Source organism: Lepidochelys kempii, chromosome 6, assembly GCF_965140285.1.
Source record: "Lepidochelys kempii isolate rLepKem1 chromosome 6, rLepKem1.hap1, whole genome shotgun sequence".
Taxonomy (NCBI): domain Eukaryota; kingdom Metazoa; phylum Chordata; order Testudines; family Cheloniidae; genus Lepidochelys; species Lepidochelys kempii.
The window spans coordinates 38,206,120-38,229,669 of NC_136385.1; the positions used below are offsets into that span (position 1 = coordinate 38,206,120).

Consider the following 23,550-nt stretch of genomic DNA (forward strand, 5'->3'; position numbering starts at 1 on the left):
TGATGCACAGTGGGTTATGGATAATCCAGGGATTCAGCAATTTAGAAAATCTGTCAATGGTTTGCCTCCTTTCAGGATTACAGGCATACCTCTAGTACACTCCCTTTCTTCATTTCACTGTAAAATAACTTGGTCTCTCCTTGGAGATAGCAGCAGAACAATTTTTGAACATCCAGTCTGCTCCCAACCAGAACCTGTTGCAGTGAAGTCATTTAGAACTTTTCTGACTTGTCCACTGGCAGGACAAGCCCTGAGACTTGAAGATCTTAACAGTCTGGTGAATGTAACAGTGATTTTCATAGTAGCATGTAAAGCTTCAGTAATTCCTAAATTATGTTTTGTAGGCTGCTCATTATGTGGGGCTTGTGGCAAACCTACAATTCAGCTATGAATTTAAAGTAAACAATACAAACCTTTTAAAGTCAATTTAACAAAATGCTTGTAAAGATTTATTGAGAGCAGGTAATCCAAAAAATAGGGAGCAAAAACATGTGGGATTTTTTGTTTAATTTTTAAACTGCTGCTAAACCTATTGGTTCTTATCAGTTCATGTTTATGGATTGCTAGACATAATTACTATTCTTGAAACTATTGACAGCTTCAAAAGTAATCAAAAGAACTTCTTGCCCTGCAAAAGATACAAAATATGTTTTACCAATTATCCGCCAGATTAATATATCAATCTTATTTTGGTGGGTTTTTTATAGTTCAGTTGATGTACTGCATTCACTTCTAAAGCTCACATTCATATGTTATGTAATGCAATAATATAGACCAGTATTGAGCATGCAATTGAGACAGCAGAAGGCACATACCTACAAAACATCATAGGTCTTTTCCAAATTTAATTTATTTTATTACGTTTGTCCCCCTCAGGCTAAACACCACACTACTGTACTTTCAGATATATTGTCCCATTAGTCAGAGATTCAAAGGGTAAAATGTTAATTTTAAATTTGTCAACACTTGGCATGCATCTCCACAAAAATTGGTTATTTTGTATTTATTGTTGAATTTTTCTGTAGAGAGAAACATAATGGGATTTTGCAGATCGCTTCCTTAGTATTTTGGCAATGTTATGAAAGGTAACACCAAGACTTCTACAATATTAACTTCAGCTAAATATTTCAATACAGTGGGGCATAGATTAAGAAATACAACAATTTGGTATCTGTTTTGGACTATTTAATAATTTAAACTATTAGAATTCCTTCAGTTTTCAATGCTATAAGAATTTGAAGCGGTCCACATATAATTTACTCTGCTCAGATTACCAGTGTAAGGAATTGGTTTGCTGTTAAACTGAAACATTTCACCAAAAAAAGGCTTAAACTACCAGCATAACCTGATGTAGGTTTATAATATACATTTATCAGTATGATTTAGAAAAACTTGTCATCTATTTGTTCAATTACTTATGCTATGTTTTCAAATCTGGTAGCATACAGTATCTTTTCTTACACAAGTTGTGTTTTAGAATTTTTGCCAACCGGTTCACATTAACTGAAATTACTCTACTGCTAAAGAAAATATTCTAATCTGATATGAACCCATGTTAAATTGACTAATATAATAATTTATAAATGGAGTAATAAACTCTGAATTAAAAGCCTATACTCTGATCTGGTTACTTGAACCAGTCCAGCAAAGTTGTTTAGCAGTGTCCCTATATTAGATAAATACTTATTGTAAAAAGGAAAAATAACAAGTAGAATTACATTAATTTAATTTAAATTTATTTTAAACTGATATTTTTGTGCTCATTAATTTTTTTTTACTATGTATAAATAGCATATAATCACTTACCAACATGTTTCTTAATCCTGTTTATTCTTTTACTCTATGAAGTTACACACCTTAAATGTAGAACCAAATTCTCTAGCAGAGTTTGCCCTGTAAATTTCAGTTGATCTGGAAGATTTAATTTTTTTAAATAAACTTTAAAAAAGGTATAAGAAGCTGATAATCAGTCATATCCACTTTGCATACAGAATAAACTTTCTCTCTGCAAACAAAACATCTATACTTTTTTAAAACATTATGATATTAATTTTTTTTATAGGATATGTTTTGGAGTTGCAGACAAAATCTCTTTGATGAAATGAAGAAGAAATTTTCACAGGTGACAACTGAAGTCAACTATTTAGAGTGATAACCAAGATACATAATAACAGCATGATACTCTAGCTTTTGTTTAACATTAGCATGAATTACTTAAATTCTTTGCATGTTTTATGGATTTAAAAAAATTCATTACATGCAGTCCTAACAATAGAAGCTTTGATATATTTAGTTTCACTGTTTAATTGTATATTGTCCCTTACAAGCATCTAGCATGGCTCTGATCGTTTGGACCTGTTTAATTGTTTGGATTGTTTAATTGTTGATTAAAATTTAAAAGCATGGGTTGTAAATACTGACTCAATCACATAGAATCCTATATCTATCACAATAAATTAGAGACTTGTGGCTCCTAAGTGTTGCCTTTACAGTGTATGCGTTATAACTTGTCCACAAACTTGAAGGCGAACTATACTGTTTGCTCAACTCAGCTGTCTAAAAGCTTACAGCATAAAGTAATAAGTACTTGTCATCCTGAATAAAATAAAATTTATTTTTTATGCACCTTCAAACACCAGTTTGGGATTGATGTGTTGCACTCTGAACTCCCTCAGCCACCACTAGTGCCCTCTGACTCAGGTCTTCTGCAGGAGAACCAACTGTGCTTTGCTCGTTGCAACTTTCAGTCTTCCAATGAACCAAGTGTGATGCCTTAGAGATAGATAGTACAGTAAGGGGGAGATTGTGGGTTGGAGAACGGCCAACAGACTGTCCTGCGGGTTATTGAGGGGGGCACAGATGGGAAGGACAAGTCGAGGACTCTCAGCTGGCAAACTGTAAAGTGGAATTAGTAGCTCTACTCCTGACACTCTGCCTGTGATTGGTGATCACTTTTAACCATGTGTTCCAACACCCTCAGAGATGCTAACACAGAAATTATTGGAGCTCAGTTTGTTAGCCTACATTTTTCTAGGTGTTTAACACTATTAATACCACTAGCTGGCTCTTGGTCTTCAGCTTTTCCTACAAGCGGGAGTTAATTGGATTACCGTGTACGCTCCCTGTCCTATTCCATGGAGTCAGAACTCATAAGTGTTGGCTGGGCTGCTTGTAGAAAATCGGCCAAGGAAGTCAGGGAGATGAGCCACTGAAGCAGGCTGCAAGTCTGCTGTCCTCCATGGCGCACAGTGAGAGAGAGTTCTGTAACTGCCAGGTTGGACATTGTGGCAGTCAAGGTTCAGAGTATGGTGCTGACTACTTAGAGAACATAGTGGATAAAACCCATCCTAAAAACAATCCGTACTGAAAATCATTAAATTTGAAGTCATTGTTTTCAACTGTGAACCTTGGAGGGAGGAGGAGGAATGGACGGTGAGGGTTTTTTTTCATGGGTTTAGAATAAATCAGTGCTGCTATACAGTTTGGTCCCATGGTGCTCTATGGTACATGGTGGCCTGTCACTATCCCTTTGGGATGATAGCTAGGCAGGTGAAGCCACATGATCCCTGATGCCTCAAACCACACTGAGCCTGCCAGTTAGATGAATGTGGACTAGCTGATGAAGTGAAAAGAGCTGGGTATCAGAGTAGCATAAATCAGTTGGAGCAGGATTGTCCTCCAGAATAGCAATCCTATTCTATGTGCTGTTCTCCTGATCTTGCTTTATCTCCCACAATCTATGAAAAGCTGGTATTCTGCTGAACTCCTTTACTCTCTGTTGTGTGTAGTTTACATTCCTGCACAATTGCAGTATGCTTTCTCCTCCTCAGAGAGTTCAGACCATAAGACTCTCCAGAAAGGATGAAATGAATGAAGTGTTGCAGATTTGCTGGAAAATATGCCTTCTACCTGTGAAAAGCATGTTTTCATGTTAAGTGTTCCGCATTGAAGAATGCGTCCAGCATACCTACAGACTATAGAAATCAAGCTTCCCAGTCTGAGAAAATTCACAATGGAAAGTCAGCCCACTTAATGTAGAAGTATTGCTTATTCTTTGACACTTTGTATTGTAGTGCTTTATTAGTGATGATTTAGATAGATGCCTCAAGCATTATTTGGAGAAGGCTATAAAAATCACTTCAGCATTTAAGGTCTCTAGTATCCATATTGGCATTGTGTGATTTCAGGTACTCTGGCTGTTGCTACAAGCCTCCGTCCCTCATATAAGGCTCAATGGTATAGACCCTCTCCACAGAGAGTACAGCTGTGAAGCTGTTACTTCAGTTGCTTGCGTGTCTCTCACTTTCATGTATTACAGTGCCGTTTGTGTGGAAATAGAATTAATTATAAGGTCTTACCTGTAGCTCTCCTTCTAGCAGGAAAGGACCATTCTCTAGGAGATGATTTTAAGTCATAGGTTACATTTTCAGCCTGAGTATAATTCTTGTTTACCTGCGATGTCTTCATCCACCAAAAATTGGCAATATCTCAGCATGAACCTGTTTGCCTTTGAGAATAATGTGCTTGTTCTGTAATGGGCAGACATCTGGGCTTCTTGACATGAATTTGCAGGAGGCAAGATCTTGTGCTTTCCACATTACAAAATTCAGAAGACTGGTTACAATGGAGACTTCTTATCCTCTCTACACACCCCTCACTCTGGTATGGTCTGTTTTTTAAATATGATTTGTTCCTTAGTAATCTGGAAGTCCAAAACCTAGAAATAATTTTTGAGGATTAATTTTAGTGTGTCAGTGGATCTTTGGCTTTCCAATTCTTATACAGTAACTGTTATTGAAACACAACATTGGAAAAAGTCCTTTCCTTTGCGTTTCGGGGACTTTGTGACCCCCTTCTCTATGGAGTTTTCTTGCTCTTCTCTAGTTCGATTGTTTTTCTCCTGATTTATTTGAGATAGAATCAGATATTCCAATATTTTTTTCCAGAGATAAAATGGTGCATAGAGCAATATGTACTAGTAGCTTTTTAGCAAAGATGATTTACTCATTTCAAGTCATTCAGCATATAATTCCTGTCCTAACTCATTTTACAGTGAGTTTTGCAAAAGAATGATTTTCTTGAAGGTTCAGAAGTTTTAAAGCCAGCCCCCAAGATTGTTGTAGGTTGCAGATCTTGTGTCTTACTGTCTTAAGAACCAATAAGGTGGTGAGCCACTTTCCTTGATTTGTTTTTTTGGTCTCTTGTCTCATGGCTGGAACTTCGGGATGGCTGTCTTAGGCAATTATTTCTCTACCCCCTGACTCCCCAAAAACAAACACAAAGCCTTCTCATTCCCTGTTAACAGGATTTCTGCTATATAGATTTCCTAAAGCAGCTTTAGTATTATAAGAAAGAAATAAAGCAGAATTGTGAAGCCAATTATGTGGATCATTTACTACTAAACTGTTAAGTGTGTATGTTTTTATATATATAATATATAGGTTTTTTAATTTTAAAAATGAAAGAGCAAGGCCGCTGCAGATACAAGTTTGTCTATGATGGTTGAGTCCCAATTTTTCTTAGTGTTGCGTGCCCTGTTTTATTTTATTTTAATAATAACAAACATGTCAGAATGTGCTTTGTAAGTTGCAGAACTTAATTATGCAGGGACAAATGTACCTGAACTACAACCTTGATAACTTTCATTTTGCTACTGAATACATCTGGTAATTTACATACATTTTTCAACGAAGGTTTAGTAGAACTGTTGAGTTCTCATATTCCTTTATTTTTACAAAGCATACTATGTAAAATTACTATGCTGTAAGGTTAAACCTACACTGATTAAATGAGCAGAGTACACTTGATTCAGTCTCCTTTCTTTTATTGTTTGCTTTCTCGTAAAATTCAGTAATTTTTCTTGTAACATTTAATTTCTAGTACTTTAGAACTCTGATTTTTGTGTGTGTTTCTGATTGATTTTCTAAAATATGTAAAAACATACATGCATAAATGTGAAAAGACTAGTTAAGATATCTTTAGGAGTTTCTACAACATAAAAGCTCTACCATAATTTAGCTAGCATGAGAACAGAAATTACAGAAGAACATAGCACGTGCCATGGCATTTAACATTGACTTTATAATTTCCATGCTTCTAAAATAAAAATTTTAGATTTAAATTTGCAAAGTGTAGCAAAATTTTACTTGTTATAGTTAGTGTTGTTACTTTAGAGATACAGGAATCGTTTTTTAAAAAAATCTCTCCTTGTAACCTACTGAATAAGTTGCCTGCTCTGATTTCAGATAGAAAGCGCTGCTGATGAACCCAGAGTGCTGTGTATAATACAAGATATTACCAATTCTAAGACGGTGAATGAACGTATCACTTTAAACCTGCCAGCTTCCACTCCACTGAGAAGGCTGTTTGAGGATGTGGCCTCCAAAGTGGGCTATGTTAATGGAACTTTTGATTTAGTTTGGGGAAATGGAATCAATGTTGCGGATATGGTAATGGCAAAAACAATTTTTTTTTAAGGAAAAATATTAGGTGATAAAATGAACCTTTGTAAAAGTTTGTTTTGTAGAACAATAGTTGTACAATGTTTTCAAATATTTCCCTTGCATCTAGTTCCTATAGTGATCTAAGACCTGGGAAAATTTGTAATTAATCACAGCCAAGCAAATTAATGATGTTACTAGACTTAAATCTGAATTTCTTTGTGTGTTGATTTAGATTGACTATTTTGTACTGTCAAGTGTATTCTAGAATGAACAGTTACTGAACAACTAATTGACAAGTTCTTAATATTGATTCTACATGCTAGAATTGCTTGTATTTCAGTAGATGCATGCAAGTTATAGCACACTTGGAACTACTGCCACCAGGTGTATAAAAATGATTGTATTTGATCCATTGTATTTCTGAATCAGTCCTATAGATTAATGGTTCAGCTCCTGAATAAACTGACCAATTTGCAAATATTTATTAACTGTTTTGATTAGGATTTGATTTATGCACTGGTTTCTCCTGAGGGTAGTTCTTTCTGAACTCCTAAGTTTGATACTAAAAGCTGCTTATTTCATAGATGGCAAGGCTATTTTCTTTTTCACTGTAGTATGATAGATTATTTGAAGCAATATATATATAGAAGAAAACTTACTGAACTAGTTCACAAAATCTTTGATTACATATAAATGTGTCTGATGTTTTATTCTTACAGACTCCTTTGGATCAAACCAGTGATAAATCTATTCTTGATGCTGGTTTTGAAGTAGGGAAGAAAAATTTTCTACATTTGACAGATAAAGATGGTGAACAGCCTCATATAGTGTCGGTAAGCCAAAATAGATATATTCACCACGTTTATATTCCTTTCAAGCTTTACCAGAGAGAAAATGTGTCTGCCTTACCCTTATGACAGTATTACATTATAGTTCTTTTTCTAGTCCTGTATGTCATACTAAGTCTCTCTCAAAAAAAACTTGTATTACCTGTTTGTGTATTAGAAGTAAAAATACCAGTGATGAAAAAATAGTATTAGTTATTTTCTGTTACTGCTTGATAAGCTTTGTTTATATAAAGACGGTTCTTAACAGAATGGACTTAATAGTATCCCACCCAAGTGTAAGATAGTTCTGCATACTACATAGGATCTTTAGCAGCAAAGGTGTAGCTACGTCAGTTTTGTAGGCTTGCATTTTTATTTATTTATTTTTAAAAAATCAGATCAAACACAATAAAGGTTTTTACAATAAATTGTGGACTGCCACAAAAATATTTGAAAGTTCCTGCTGAGTGAATTTTAGAATTCAAGGAAGTGAAAATAGCAATGGTTTATGTGAGCCAGGCATTGGGTAGGCTAGCTACACAAAAGATTTAATATGCTGCTCTGTCAGCATTTCCTCATCCTGACCTGCTGAGGCTTTCTTGAGCAAAATGTCTTTTATGCCAAATTGGTTTTATAGTATGAACAGATATGGTCAGGATACGACCCTCAAGCTCACTCTTTTGTGACCAAAGTCAGAATTTGAATCCAGACTGGACAGTTTCCGTTTTGGAGGGAAATGGGATGGTGGAGTGTCCAGCAAATTACTGCTGGCTCTTAAATTGTTTTTGTGTTTAAGTATACATGTGCCCAAAACGTTGGATTGGTGCATTTAAAAAACAGGAATAAAAACTGTATGAAGATTTGATTAAACTAAAGGGTTACCAACAGCTACATATAATAACTTCCATTGATTTGAGTTTAACAGTTAAACCACAGAAATGAAATGTGACTTAAATCACCACCACACAGACAGTTAAGAGCTCTTACTGGAATTGTCATCCTTATTCCACCTTGAGCCTATGTTATGGCGGGGAATCTCTGAATAGGGAGAACTGGTAGCAAACACCTATATTTACGTTGCCTGATGCTGTCTACTACACACGATTCTTGCAGACCTATTTTTTCAGAAACTCTGATGTCTCAGTTGTTTCTAACTAGCTTTTGAAATTCAGCAAGGGGAAAGACCTCTGGCTAGGGACTTTTTTCACATAAAATTTAGTTTTGTTTTTGTTGAGACAAATTGTTATAAGTAACTATTTCCCTACTGTCATTTGTGTTCATCAGGAAAGTTTCTGGCAGTATGTTAGAATAAAAAAACTTAACTCTAGTCTGGGGGCTCCACACATGGAACAGGAGCCAGTCTCAAAGCTCCCAGGGTAGAAGTGTTTGCTACGGTACTACTGGTTCAGGGTTCAAATGATGTATGTATGATAAGGGGATTGTTACAGTTGTGCATAATAGAATTTGTTTTAGCTCTTCCCTAAAAAAAAAACCAAAATAACAAAATCCGCATATCTAACCCTGGCAATTGCATTCAGAAATGTAGTAACACTTCTTTTGTTTTGAAAAACTACTCTAGTTGGCAAAATCAAATACTTGAATGTTAGGAAATGCCTGATTTATGATTGCCTGTGCAACCTTAATTTTTTCCCCCTTGTATGCGTATGCTTTACAATAATCTTTAATTACAAAGTCGTATACTGTTGTTTCCACAGGACACTTGCATCAGTCAGTGTACAGGATGGACTCACAAGGGGACAGAACTAAGGTTACAAGGGCAACTGTAAATCAGGCATTTCATAAAGTTTGAGTGTTTGACTTTACAACCTAACTGATCTTTTAACATAGGCTCTTTTGTATGAGATATATATTAGTGGAGTTTTAACTTATTTTGTAAAAGTTAATTGGGTTAAGTAAATGAATTTTTACATAAAAATCAATGTATTCATATTTTAGGAATCAGGTATGACAGATGATGGTAATCAAGAGAGGTTTATAGGCCCTCTACCAAGAGAAGGCTCTGTTGGTTGTACCAATGATTATGTCTGTCAAAACTACTCATACTCTTCTATCCTGAGTAAATCAGAGACAGGTATGGTGTTTTGTCCCACTTCGTTTTAACCTGTTTAATAAAGTGTTAATTATTTTAAAATAATATTAACTCTTCTTAAGTAAGCAGGATCTTAATTTATTTTGAAGAAGAGCCATTTATTTTAAACGCATTAAAATGTTAGAATATTTTTTTTATCTACTGTTGATAGTTCTTACCGGAACTGTCTTTGGGAAAGGGACAAAAGTATCCCCTTCTTGGTCTATAGTAGGATTGCAATGTGTGTGAAGAAATGTTCCTTCAAAAGCAGGTTTTTTTAGTGGGTGGTTGGGGAGGGGATTGCTTGGTGCCAGTGTGCTTTTAAAGTTTTAATCCACAACTACTCTTGAATTTCTTGTTGTTCCCAACACTCCACCTTCCCTAGACCCCAATTTATAATTTGGTTTTGACAGTACTGTTTGTGGGATTATAGTACATCTGTTCCCTCTTTCTCATGCATTTGTGTGTTCAGCTGGTAGTGTAAATCATGCTGTAAATGCAAATGGTAATCATATGTTGTCCTTTTGTAGGCTATATTTGAAACTTTTCTTGACTTGTGACTTCACTGAGATCAGTGGTGTGAGAAAAGTTGCAGTAAACAGACCTTCTTTTCTCATTAGTAGTTGGAATTTAGGACTGTTGTTGACCTCTGGTGTTGAATAACACTGATAGGATGTAAACATTCATGTGCTAACTGATGTCAGATGTCTCTTTATCCAAATACAGTTGTGGTAGCTAAATCTACAGTAAGAGAACAAATACAATATAAAACATATATCCCAATTTTGAACTCCTTTCACACAAACTCCTGTTCGTTGCAAAGGGTGGTTGCCTTTTGTATTATGAGAAGGGAACTGTACCCGAGTATTCTTTTTCACTTAAAGCTGCAGAATACAGAATTAAATGTCACAAAAGCAAATGTCCAAATTCATTTCTATGTCACTGTATGTAGCAATATATTGAATTTTTACTTTGTCCCATATATGTTGCATGGTTTGGACAGAACTGGCCTTAATGCCACTTCAGATGGTTTTTAATTTAGGTAAATGTTTCACTCCCCATCTCCCTTGAAACTAATTAAACTTGTTACTGAATTTAGTAGTAGTTTGTAGCTATTTTTTATGCGGTGGGAGAGAGAGGAGACGAGTAACTTTTAACATCTTAGGGAGAGGCAGTAAAGGCTATTGATTTGTTATTAATCAGCACAAAGTGCTTTTCAGATGATGGCTTAGGGCAGGGGTGGCCAACCTTTGGCTCTGGAGCCACATGCAGCCCTCCAGAGGTTAATATGCGGCTCCTTGTATAGGCACCAACTTGGGGGCCGGAGCCACAGGCAACTTTCTAGTGTGCTGGGGGGGATGCTCGCTGCTCAACCCCTGGCTCTGCCATGGGCCCTGCCCCCACTTCGCCCCTTCCTCCAAGGCCCTGTCCCTTCCCGCCCCCTCCCTCGAGTCTGCCATACCCTTGCTCCTCCCACTCCCCCTCAGAACCTCCTGCACACTGTGGGAGGCACGGGGAGGGAGTAGGAGGTGCTGATCAGTTGGGCTGCCAGCAGGTGTCAGCGGGGAGCTGATGTGGGCTGCTGACATATTACTGTGACTCTTTGGCAATGTACATTGGTAAATTCTGGCTCCTTCTCAGGCGCAGGTTGGCCACCCCTAGCTTAGGGAGTGATTACTACAGTTAAAGTTGCTATTTTGCTTTTAATTACACCAAATTGTGGACTGTTTTCAGTCTCCAGTGTAAATTACCTTCTTGATGGAAATCATTTAAAAAAAATATTAGGTTATAGCGTCACGTGTGCCCACGTAAGTAGTACCTAGTAAACCTTGAACATTTAGTTTTAATATTAATGAATGATCTTTTACAATATTACTAAAATATACTCATGTGGTTCAAGGAAAATTTGAGAAGTTGAATGCCAAATGATTTTTTTACTGTACATCTTTAATACTGTCCCAGATTGAGCAATAATTAGCACAACAGTTCTTGTCATGTCTTCACTTTTTAATGGTGAAAAATGTGGTGTTTAATGACTGTACCTGCATGTGGTGGTGGTAATGTTGCTTTTATAATCATTCTTTCTTGTCAGTTACATATTAGTTTTCTTCTGACAGGTGTGGAAACTGTTCTGTGTTTCCAACCCAAACTCTTATTTATATATTTTTTAGGCTATGTGGGATTAGTAAATCAAGCAATGACTTGCTATTTGAACAGCCTATTGCAAACACTTTTCATGACTCCTGAATTTAGAAATGCATTATACAAGTAAGTATTTGTTTTATATAAACAAGATAGTATCATTAATATTGACATCTTAGAAAACTAATGTAATAGACTTCTATCCCGCCATAGATATGCAGGCATGGCATGTTAATTTCTTTCATGTTATCTCTCCTGTATGGAAATGCAAATGCATCTAAACTGCAGTGGCTATTTTGGGTGTGCAGGCAGTGCAGTTGTTTCCAAGGTGGGTAGACATAAGGAACAGGGGTTGTGAGGAGAACAAGGAAGGAACTTGCCTCAAGAACAAACTTTTCTCCTTTTTTTTTTGTATTCTAGATCAGGTTCAGTTACTTGGCTACCTAGAGTTTTAACCATGAGGTGAACCTACAGCTGTTCTCTGTTGGCACTTGTTGTACTCTCCCTATGCACGTAAAGCCAACAACACATTTTTTTAAGTTGCATCTACGATCACCTTATTTCCAAATAAAACCCCTTGCTCTTTTAAGTAGTGACTTTTGTGTGCCCAGGAGGAATCTTTCTTGGCAACTGGCCTATAACTGTGGAACATGGCTCAAGAAGAAATCGGAGTGACCAAGAACCTCTACATCTTCAAGTCAAAATTAAAATAAAAAGTCTTCAGCTTCCCTCCAATAACTTGAGCAAAATCACATTCACCCCAAATCAAGAACAAACACCCCAATCAAACCCAATAAGAACAAACACCCCAATCAAACCCAATAAGCCCTAAAATTCTGAGGAAATGAGGGCAACACAGGGATCTTCTTGTCACTTTAATTTGTAAAGTGTTTGAATACCACGATGATGGCTGCAGTATAAGATCCTATATAGATAATGCTTAAACATTTTTGCCATTAAAGGACACTTAAGATGTTTCTTTGTCATGGGTAATTTTGATGTAAGCATCCATCTGTGACACAGTAAAATTTGTTTTATGATCATGCTTTCCCTCCTAAATGGAATGAATGGTTTCTTTGCATGGGATTATTTGATCTTCTCTGGCACATTATGTACCACAAGGTGAGCCATGGGCTAGGATGGTTCTCTGCTGTGGTTAATGGACATCAGTGGTACAATACAATTTCCCCAAATGTAGATGGGGAAAAACCTGTTAGATAACAATGGTAGACCTTGTCTAAAGGTCTAGTACACCTATAGCCAAATCAGGCATGCTTAAGTCTGTCTAGTTTTTCCTGTAGGGTAGATGAGTATAAGCATAAAAGTACATAGGATTAAGATGATAAAGTTGTCATTCATCTGCTCTTTGCAAAATGGGTTTTTAGCTTTCTTCTAATCCTGTATATATCTTCATTTATTTTGAAATATTTTTAAAACATTGAAATTATCAATATTTTATAACATCCAAATGCCTAATAGTGAATGTTAAAATCTTTTAAAAAGAATGTATAAACATTTTACAATCGTTATTCATAATGGAGGCTTTTTAAAAAATGGCCTGAGTACCATAAAGTTAAATCTGCACTTCATTTGGCTTGAAACAGTTTCAAAAACTGAAACACTTGTACATTTAAAAAGAATAAATATGTAAAAGATGGACTAGTGCATGTCCCTTGCACATTTCAGATCAAAAGTAACTGCAGCCATATTTAGTTTAGTATTAAAAAACAATCATGATAGTGTTGTCACAGAGGAGAGATTATTCAGCAAATGTGCAGAAGTTGTTGTAAAGCAGAGATATGCACGTTATAATTTGAGTATATGCTATATCTGATGAGCTTTGCAAGTTTAAACTAAGATAGAACTATAGCTTTTGACCTATGAATATCGAGGTGCATTGCTTACGAACTGTGTGGCAAAGATTTCCAACAAAGCTGACACATCCAAAGAATCCTAGAAATGCAGGACTGGAAAGTCATCAAGGTCCATTCCATTCCACTCCCCTCCCCCACCCACCTCAAATCCATTGAGGTCATCAGTCCATCCCCCTGTGCTGAGGCAGGATCAAGTATACCTAGACCACCCTGATGGTGTTTGTCTAACCTGTCTTAAAAGCCTCCACAGTCATTGATTTTACAACCTCCCTTAGTAATCTGTTTAAGTACTTAACTATCCTTATAGTTCAAAAATTTGTCCAATATCTAACATCTGTCTTGCTGCAAATTAGGCCTATTACTTCCTTTCCTACCTTCAGTTGACATTGAGAGCAAACAATCACCATCCTTTTTATTACAGCCCTTAACATATCCATTTCTGCACTACTATTGCCCAACCAGTTATTCCCCATTTTTTATTTGTGCATTTGATTTTTTCCTTCCTGAATGTATTGCACTTGTTTTTAATTAATTTCATTATGTAGATTTCAGGTCAGTTCTCCAATTAATCAAGGTCATTTTGAATTCTAATCCTGTCCTCCAGAGTGCTTGCAACACCTCCCAACTTGGTGTTATCTGCAGATTTTATAAGCATACTCGTCACTCTAATGTCCAAGTGCATAGTTATAGACCTGTGCAGGACCCACTAGATATATCCTCCTAGTCTGACAGCAATCCGCTAATAACTACTCTTTGAGTATGGTTTTTCATCCAGTTGTCCACCCACTTCATAATTTCCTTTTGACTACACTTTCATGGTTTGCTTTCAAGAAGATCATGTGGGACTGTCAAAAACTTTACTAAAATGAAGATAAATCATATCTACTGCTTCCCCCATCTAGGCCAGTAACCCTGTCAAAGGAGGAAATTATGTTGTTTTTTCATAATTTGTTCTTGAAAATCCATGTTGGCTATTACTTTATCGCCCTGTTATCATCTAGGTGCTTACAGATCGATTGTAATCATCTAGCTTTTTAAAAAAACAACCACCCAACCCTTATGTTGAATATTATCTATAAAAGTTGTACGCCTAAGTGTTGCTTGTGTCCATAATAGCAGCAATTAAATCAGAGATTCTGAAGTGATTGACACTATTTTGGCACAGTTGTAAACTGTGGTTAGGTTTTTTGACTGCTGAGTGTGATTTATGAAACCTGGAGAAAATTTTGATTCTCATTAAGCTAAGTCAAACAGAGTTAACTCCTACAATTTAGCAAACATTTAAGGGCAATATAATTTCTCCAAACTTAAATGCTATTTTGTGAAATAAATTGCTTTAGAAGTATTACTCAAATATTTTATTTGTTAATAGATGGGAATTTGAAGAATCTGAAGAAGATGCAGTGATGAGCATCCCTTACCAGCTTCAAAGACTGTTTGTTTTATTGCAGACCAGCAAAAAGAGAGCAATTGAAACAACAGATGTTACACGGAGCTTTGGATGGGATAGTAGTGAGGGTAATGTTTGATGCTGGATTTTATTATGTGGAAAAAAATTTAGAATAATTTTAATAGCTGTTGTTTTCTGGCTAGTGCTTATTCCAAGGACACACATAAGGGCACTAAACTGATGGTGGTGGTGTAAAAAGACATCTGTTCATACAATTTTAAAGAAGAACCTAAAACCAAGTTCCAATAGAGTAGTTTAAATGGACACTTCGATTCTAAAACTGCTTTTTGTTTTGTAGTGTGAGGCCAATGAATGAAAATTCATCTTAGATTTCTTGAATTTTTATGGTCAGAATCCACAGAGTGAATTCAAACTTTTTAAATAAGTATTTGAGATCATTGGAAAGATAATTTCTAGCTGCTTTAAAAAAAAAGATTGGGGGGGGGAATCAAACTTAAAACTACATAAAAATGAAAAATGAGAAGCTTCTAAGCAAAACTGTAACGTTAAGTATCTATTTCTGGCAAAAATCTTTAAGCTGGAATTAAAGTTGTAAATATCAGTTGTTTAAAGGAAAACCCCTATAAAAGATGATGTAGCTGTCTCAGAAAACAAAAATCAACCTAGAAATGCAAAGGTTAAACTTAAACAGAAAATAATACAGAAAATTCCAAAGACATTAAATTTGGGGATGCACAGTTGGTCACTTGGACAATGTAATTTTGCCCTATGCCCTGCTGATCCTTTGCACTTTGCACTTGCCCTGCCATGATATGAGACTTTATATGCCTTAAACTTTCTGGGGGAAAAACCTAGGTGGATTTGTTTTAGTTTTGGGGAAGTGTGGGTGAGGTGTGTCAGAATCAGGTTTATAATGGAAGACTATCTTAAACTGTAACTGTGCAGACAAGCACCTCCATATTGTTTACATGTATATTCATACTTGTATGAGCATATGCTCAAAACTTACACAAGATGTATGCTAATTTTCCTCATTTTATGATTTTAGAATAACTTAAGCCCTACAGGGGAAGTTTTTACAGTAATCATATTTTAGGCATAGAACTTTGACAGTACCCTCAAAACTAAATGATTTATTTTAATATATATAATCTATAACTGTGCTATTGAAAATATTAGAGGGCTGTGACTTCTTTTTTCTTGTTTTCACTGAATGAGATTAATTTTACTTTATACTAGCATGGCAGCAGCATGATGTACAGGAGCTTTGTAGAGTCATGTTTGATGCTTTGGAACAGAAGTGGAAGCAAACAGAGCAGGTAATCTACCATAAAACTTCATCTTTCAGGGAAAGAATGTTGGAGGAATGTTTAACTGTCTTCTAAATGTAGTCACGTGTTAACTGTTTTGCAAGACAATTGAAAAGCTGCCACTGTCTTTTGTCTGAGGCAGTGGTTGACTTACAGGATGCTTGTGTGATTTATTTTTTTAGATTGATTTACAGATTTTATTCTTTTAATTAAAGTTGTGTGTGTAAAGGTCTAAGTCCTGGTCACAGTGAGCTGGATCCTCAGTGTTGATGTGCACTGCAGAAGGCCAGCATAACTGGCCAATTGAGGGTTTCCCCACCATGGAGGAAATTCCTAGGTATCCCTTAGCCAGCATAGATGGCTCTATGCAGCTTCCCTTTCCCTGCTCTAGATAAAACTGGAATGGCCATGGTCAGAGCACTGCTGCATACTATGGATATCCAATGGTGTACTCGTCCCTTCAAGGCAATCATCAGTAGGGAATTGCAAATGATTCCTTTGTAGTACCTTCCCCTGACCAGCCAACAGCATTTTTTGAACACAGATAAGGACTGAAATAATATAATCGTGATTAAGTAATAAGAAATAATGTTATAAAATGTTTACTTTAGAGCACAGCATTATATGTAGAAAGCAGGAACCACCATGATAAGAGTGCTCTAAAGTAAACATAAAGTAGAAAAGGGGAACTATCAGGACATTTTATTGCCCAGTAGCATTTGTGATTATAAAATGTATATTTTTCACATGTTTAATATATAACTGCAATCTCTCCCTCTTCAATTAAGTGTAAGGAAAAAGGGATGTCAGTGTAAAACTAAAGAAAGGAAATACTTTGTTTTAACCTTTTTTAGATGTTTCAGACTATGCCAAAATAAATCTCTCCATTTGTTTTAGGCTGATCTCATAAATCAACTGTATCAAGGCAAACTGAAGGACTATGTAAGATGTCTAGAATGTGGCTATGAGGGCTGGAGAATTGACACTTACCTGGATATTCCATTGGTCATCAGACCTTATGGCTCCAACCAGGCATTTGCTAGCGTGGTGTGTACTCTTATGCTGACAGCTAGTACATCCATACACACATAGAATACATAATGCGACAGTGGTATAATTTCTTACATGGTAAGTATCATCCTAGATACTCCATCTTGGGGTGTTCGTCTTTGTGCAGTGAACCAGCTAGCAAGTTCTAGAAGATTTTTTTAACCCTTCAATGAGTCCTACTGGTGCATGTATAAGGGGAGGGGAAATGCAACTATTCTGCCTTGAGGTTACAATAATTCATTTTCTTTCTGATAGACTTTTAAGTGTTTGCCCTAGGTATCTCTTGTGAAATCACTGACGTTCTTTTGATTGGCTGGGTTTTTTTATTAGCACTTCTGTTAGATTTTGTTAGCTCTGTTGGAAGGTTTAGTGAAAGAACAGGGCAGCTACCTAGTGAATTTTGGTTTCTAGTTTAATGTCTCTGTGTTGGTTTTTATAATTTAAGAGTTTAAAAATAACACATCCTTTATTCATTTGGCAAGGATTCTGTAATTCTAATGATAAAAATTCCATTATGACTCTATTTTCTTAATACCTTTGCACCAGCATTAGTGATGTTGGCAAATGTATAAAATGTAGGGAATAATTTTTAATGACCTGCTTTCCACAAGAAAAGTAATTTGCATACTGTTTCATACCACTGTTGTGGTTTTAAAAATAAATACTTGATGGAATTATTAAAAATAATGGGAGATAAGTCAAAGAATTCAGAATTAAATATTTTAAAGCAAGGCAAATATTGGGGTTATAAACTGCTTTATATTTTATTATTTATTAAATTTCTTTTTAAATGTTAATGTTCTCCGTTGTATTTAGTGAGTTGGCACTGTTGTAAAACGTTAGCAGTTCTTTTGTTAAGAAATTGAAAGAATTATTTTATCTCCAGGTTAGCTACAGTTACATAGCTTCAGTTACATAGGGCACTTGATATTTTAAAGCTTTGGATACCAATCTTCAAGGTAATAACAAGGATAAGAGACATTCATCATATAACTTAGAAAATTTTCTTTACTCCCACCCTTTTTTTAGAGTGCCTCTCAGCATTTTTCCAAATTTTATGGAACTTCTTACACCAACTGGAGGTTCATTTGAAATTGCAGTTTCAAGCTGTTGCAGACATTGGTGTGCTAAATGGGTTTCTCTTTCATTGTTTTCAAACTGTATTTCAGGAAAATTTCAATAATACAACAAACAAGGAAGTTTGCTTTTTTTGCTTTTTTTATTGATATAGTGAATAGAGACTTTCTATATACATATTCTTCATATATACATATTCTTTTTGCGTATATTCTATTTAGAAAGTCTAAGTCCTTGTGTGTTTATATATTTATATTTTTGTGTATACACAATTTTTAATAATTCCATTAATCACTGACTACTCTTTTGAGTGGTGTGCTGATGTCTCAAATTATTCTGGAATTATTTTCTTTGATAGGGAAGAAGTCTGCTACAGAATACTAAATATATGTATAAAAAAACAAGTATACAGGAAGCTTCAACACTTAAGTACTTAATGATAAATATTCAGATTAGTTTAAATTACAGTTGATATTTCACAGCATTTGCTGAATATCAGTATCAATTATGCTATGAGACAAACTAGTTTTAAGCTTTTGTGTTGAGGTAGTTACATGGTTGCAGTTTGTGTTTACGCTCCATTTATTTGAGCTATTTTATAATTATGCGTACTTTTGACTATGCAGTTGATTCTCCACCCTGTATTTGTCTTGTCTGTAGCAGATGTTTTAGCTTTGTAGTCTTCAACAGTGGGGAGATATGGAGGATACTGGCTTTTGGAGAAAGGAAAAATCGCCTGTTTCTAAATGGAATTCTCTGAAGGTAGTATCCTCCATTGATCCACAGATGATGATGGTTCAGTAGGTTTAGGTAAAAGGCAATGAGAGAGAGAGAAAGGTTCACACATGCGCTAATAGGGCTTGTGGAAGGGAATGTAAAACTTTTTAGACCTTGCTAGTCAGCTCCTGAGGGAACTTGCAGCAGGCGACACTACCCAAGATAGGGGATCTAAGGAGGATACTACCTTCAAAGAACTCTAGTTAGAGGTAAGTGATTTTCCATTACTTTTGAAAGAGAGACAATGGATGTACAAGATATAAATAAAGTTATTATATAGTATGTCAAGTAAAGTTTATTATGCCACTGTTTGCTATAGTATACTGCATAAAAGGTTTAAACGGGAAATTTCGTGTGTTAAATTTTTGTGAAATAGAATATTGGAGAACTTCCAAGAATTGCAAATAATTACACTTCCTTTTTGCCTTCTTTTCTAATCAAAATAGAATTTAAAACTATATTCAATTTGATATTGTTTTAAGGTTTGCAGTTTGAAGAAACCTTATTTACTTTTCTGATTTTATTTTTTCTTTGATTCATTTCATGTAGTATAGCTTTACATTATTAATGCGTGTCCAGGAGACTAGGGTTTTGTTAGCATACGCTCCAAGGCTATGTAAATCAGGTTAATAACTTTGCTTTGTTCAAGGGCTTAATTTTAGAAAAAGCATATACATATAATTTATAAGGAATTTACATAGATCAGAGACCTCAGTAACTAGTTGTGTTGCACTATAGGCCTGATGGTTATCTGGCTTGTGATTTAGATCCTACAGAAAATTAGACTGACAATGGAAAACATAAAGTCACCTATATTAGAATATTCAAGTTTAGAAGTGTATTTTCTGTTGATGCAAATGACTATATGGACAACAGCACCAGATAGTGAATTTATCTGGCTATCTGTAGAACAGTATAGAACTGTGTTTCTCAACCTGGGGGTTGCAGGATGGGTTTAGGGGGGGGTCACAAGCAGGGCTGGCGTTAAGGGATAGGAAGCAGGGCAGTTGCCTGGGGCCCCATGCCATAGGAGTCCCCCGCAAGCTAATTTACATGTTTCAGCCCTGAAGCCTCCTGCTTAAAGTAGGGGGTCAGAATTTTTTGTAATGGGGGTGTGTGTCGCACTTGTTTTAAGTCTAAAGGGGGTTGCCAGTACAAAAAGGTTGAGAAACACTGGTATAGAGGAGCCAAAAGATGATTTGTTATTGAGGCTGAACTATTGTCTCCGCCCTAGCGGTGGCACACTTGGAGTAGGGCATTAGATAAAGATTCTCCATACTGCTTTCCCAGCAGACCTAGTCCTGATAAGTATTGAGCATCCTTTGATTTTAGTGGGAGTTGTAGGTGTTGAGCACTCTTGGATCTTGACTGCTCTTCAGAGACTGCAAACAAGTATGTTGTGAAGTTGGCATCTGTCTAAAGAAGATGCATTCAGACCATCTCATTTTATATAAACGTAAACAGCTATCCAGTTTTAATGACGTTGCCATTACTGACCTGGCTTGGATTTTAAGCAATGATCTGTAAATAAAAGGATAAGTATCCCAATACCCATCCTCTGAGCTTTCCAGTTTGCTTTCCTTTCTATTTCAGGCAATGATGAGATTGGACTATTTATTACAATATGTTAATGTGTGAAGTACTATGATATTCAGCACCATAAAAGAACAAACAGTGATAGCTTGGGATAAAATAGACTACTTGAAAACTTTAAAATATTTTGGTTTTCTTGATGTATTAACTTACGGTGTATATGGTATCAATTTTTTTAATGTTTAAAATGTGTAATAGCTATCAGGCTAGATAATATTTCCTCATGGATAAATTGTCTTACTCTAAAAAGTATAGTTACTGAAAATAGGGGTCATATGATGCCACTCACGTGGTGAACCACACAGAACCAACATTGTACCAATAGTAAATTTTGTTGAGTAAGTGAATTATAACTGCATAAGAGAGGAGGAGTACTTGTGGCACCTTAGAGACTAACCAGTTTATTTGAGCATAAGCTTTCGTGAGCTGCAGCTCACTTCATCGGATACATGTAGCTCACGAAAGCTTATGCTCAAATAAATTGGTTAGTCTCTAAGGTGCCACAAGTACTCCTTTTTGCGAATACAGACTAACACGGCTGCTACTCTGAAACCTGCATAAGAGAGGAGACTGGTCAATACAATAATAATTGGAGTAGAGAATATTTATATTAAACATCAGAGGTAATTTTGATATAAAGACTACATAGTGGAAAATTGGAGGAGAGATGGAAAACCTTAGTATATTATACATACAGTACATCAATAGTGCTTACATATGATACAAGTTGGAAACATGATATAATAATATTGAAGTTATTCAATGATTTCAATAAACCGTAGGTCAAAGTGCATCTCACTGTTTATTCCTGTGGTAAGCAATGAAATCATTAACAAGAATACATTACCGTTCATGATATTTCATTCAACTTTTGGAGGTCCATAGGAGCATCACCTGTTTTCTCCATAACATAAATATATTCTAGTATGGTTCCTTGTTGACTTGCACATCATACCGAGTCTACATAAACTTTACATAACCACTTATGTCCATCATTCACACATCATATGTTTGTTGTTGAATGAATTGCAACATTTTTTTTTATATTGTGAATATATTTTTATAGAGACTGTTGCTTGTCTTCTATGTAACAAACAGCAATTATTGGAATAAAATAATTAGTACCACAGAAAGATTTGTAGTAGCTTATGGAAAGATTTGGTAAGATTCCTGGCTGGCATTTATTCCATAAGCAGTACCTCCATAGGCCATGTTTTTGTTGTCTTCTAAGTTTGGTATTCAACATGCTGGCTGTTGACTTGTTTTGCTTTGATTTAATTTGTTCTGAATTGTTAGCCAGTCCAAAAACCCCACTGTCAAAACACAGCAATCCCTTTTGGACTTACAGTTTATTTACCGCCTACTTATTTTTATCTGCTATATTTTTAATATAACTTCCTGCATTGAGTAAATCTCCCAATTTAACATTTTGTTGCCTTTAGATTAAAGGCATTCTGCAGTATTTAGAAAGTAAATATATAGACAGTTTACTTCAGGCTCACTGAAAAGTTGACATGTCTGAAGAGCCTTCCTGCTTCAGAGTTGTGATTCTATTAGGATTGTTTAGTTTTTTTCCTTTTTCTGTTTGGGTACAAAAACAGTGAAGGATGGTGATAACTAACTTTCTCTGTGCAATCTCTTTGTGAAATTTGGCACATCTCATTTGTGAGACGTGGTCTGGAGAACAGTCCTTTTGTAAAGAGTCTCTTCTGTTACAATAATAACAAAACTTTTGTTCATATGGAAAAAGCAGGGCTATAAACCTTTGTTTTGTTATTTGTTCTTAGTGCTTCCCTGAGTTCTCAGAAAAGAAATGGAGGGAGAAGGGATGAATTGGAGGCTTTTTGAAGACCTTCCCATATCCTTGATCTCCTCCCAAAATGGGATCCATCAAACAACATGATTTAGATAGTAATCTTATAAGCTCTGTACCAGCCATTTTGCAATTGGTGAGTCTATTCTGCCCAACTAAGCCCACTCTTATTTATTCGGACTTCAGGGAACAACTATGTTGCATCATGAGACAATGATTTTCAGGGCATCATTATGATTTTTATTTGATCCTCTTCTCTTTAAAGTAAACACCATCAGCATGCCAATGGTATTTCTGTTTGATTGCAGCTATCTGCAGGTGAGCAGATCGCTCCGGAGTATCATCTGTAGTTCATAAACCCAGTCTCTCAGCTTTCATGCTAACTGGGTAAAGATTTTAACCTTTAATAACTCTGGATAAGATTCTTCATTGAACTGCTTTAAAATTAATAAATTTTTTTTAAAGCAGATTTTGTTCTGACAGATTTATTTTCTGGTATGCATCAGTTATACACTCTTTAACATTTGTTGAAAAGAGGAGAAAAATTATCAGCTAATTGTTTTTTAACTTCCCAGCTATACTGAGAAGCTAAATGGAAATCACTATAACTTGTATTTAAAGGAGGATTAGAAACATTTCCCTTGTAGCTATTGGAGGTGACTCCTGACTATTTTTGGTTTACAACCACATATGTTTATGTGCTAATAAGTAGATTGTATCCCTGGAAGATGGCAGTTGTTTCTCATTGCACTGGGAGTAGAGATTCAGTGTTTATTTTAGATGGGAGAAAAAATGATTGACGTACTCTAAAGCAGCATTAGGGTCCCCTGGCAGATTGAGAGACAGTCATCTACAAAACGGACATTGAGGAGTTAGATAATTGGTCCCTTTCTTCTGTTTGTGCTTGGAATAATGTGACATGTGATGGGAGAAAGTATTGTCCCTGAAGGGAAAGAGCCATTTGTAAATTGTGAAGATAAGGATGTGGGGCTGATGGCTAACCAAAGCAAAGCAAGGAATAAGATCAATTATGCAACAACTGATTGAACAGAAGTGACTACATGTGATGTGCAAGATAACAGGGATATATTTCATTTTAGATTGTATGCAAAACCAGGACTTGATGGACTCCTCAAATGGCTGA

The 23,550-nt window shown here is 35.7% G+C and overlaps 1 protein-coding gene across 6 annotated transcripts in view; it reads left to right on the forward strand.

Annotated features, from left to right (window-relative positions):
- Positions 1-23,550, forward strand: part of USP47 (ubiquitin specific peptidase 47) — a 94,696-nt gene that overhangs the window by 19,703 nt on the left and 51,443 nt on the right. For 2 of the 6 annotated variants that reach the window (XM_073347600.2, XM_073347604.2), the window contains exons 2-9: positions 2,063-2,122; positions 6,246-6,449; positions 7,163-7,276; positions 9,227-9,362; positions 11,531-11,627; positions 14,748-14,893; positions 16,026-16,105; positions 16,994-17,143. In XM_073347600.2, coding sequence (XP_073203701.1) covers positions 2,063-2,122; positions 6,246-6,449; positions 7,163-7,276; positions 9,227-9,362; positions 11,531-11,627; positions 14,748-14,893; positions 16,026-16,105; positions 16,994-17,143 — 987 coding nt within the window. Of the gene's footprint in view, positions 1-2,062; positions 2,123-6,245; positions 6,450-7,162; positions 7,277-9,226; positions 9,363-11,530; positions 11,628-14,747; positions 14,894-16,025; positions 16,106-16,993; positions 17,144-23,550 lie in introns of those variants that run through there. The other 4 variants (XM_073347602.2, XM_073347603.2, XM_073347605.2 and 1 more) reach the window with 3 other exon arrangements.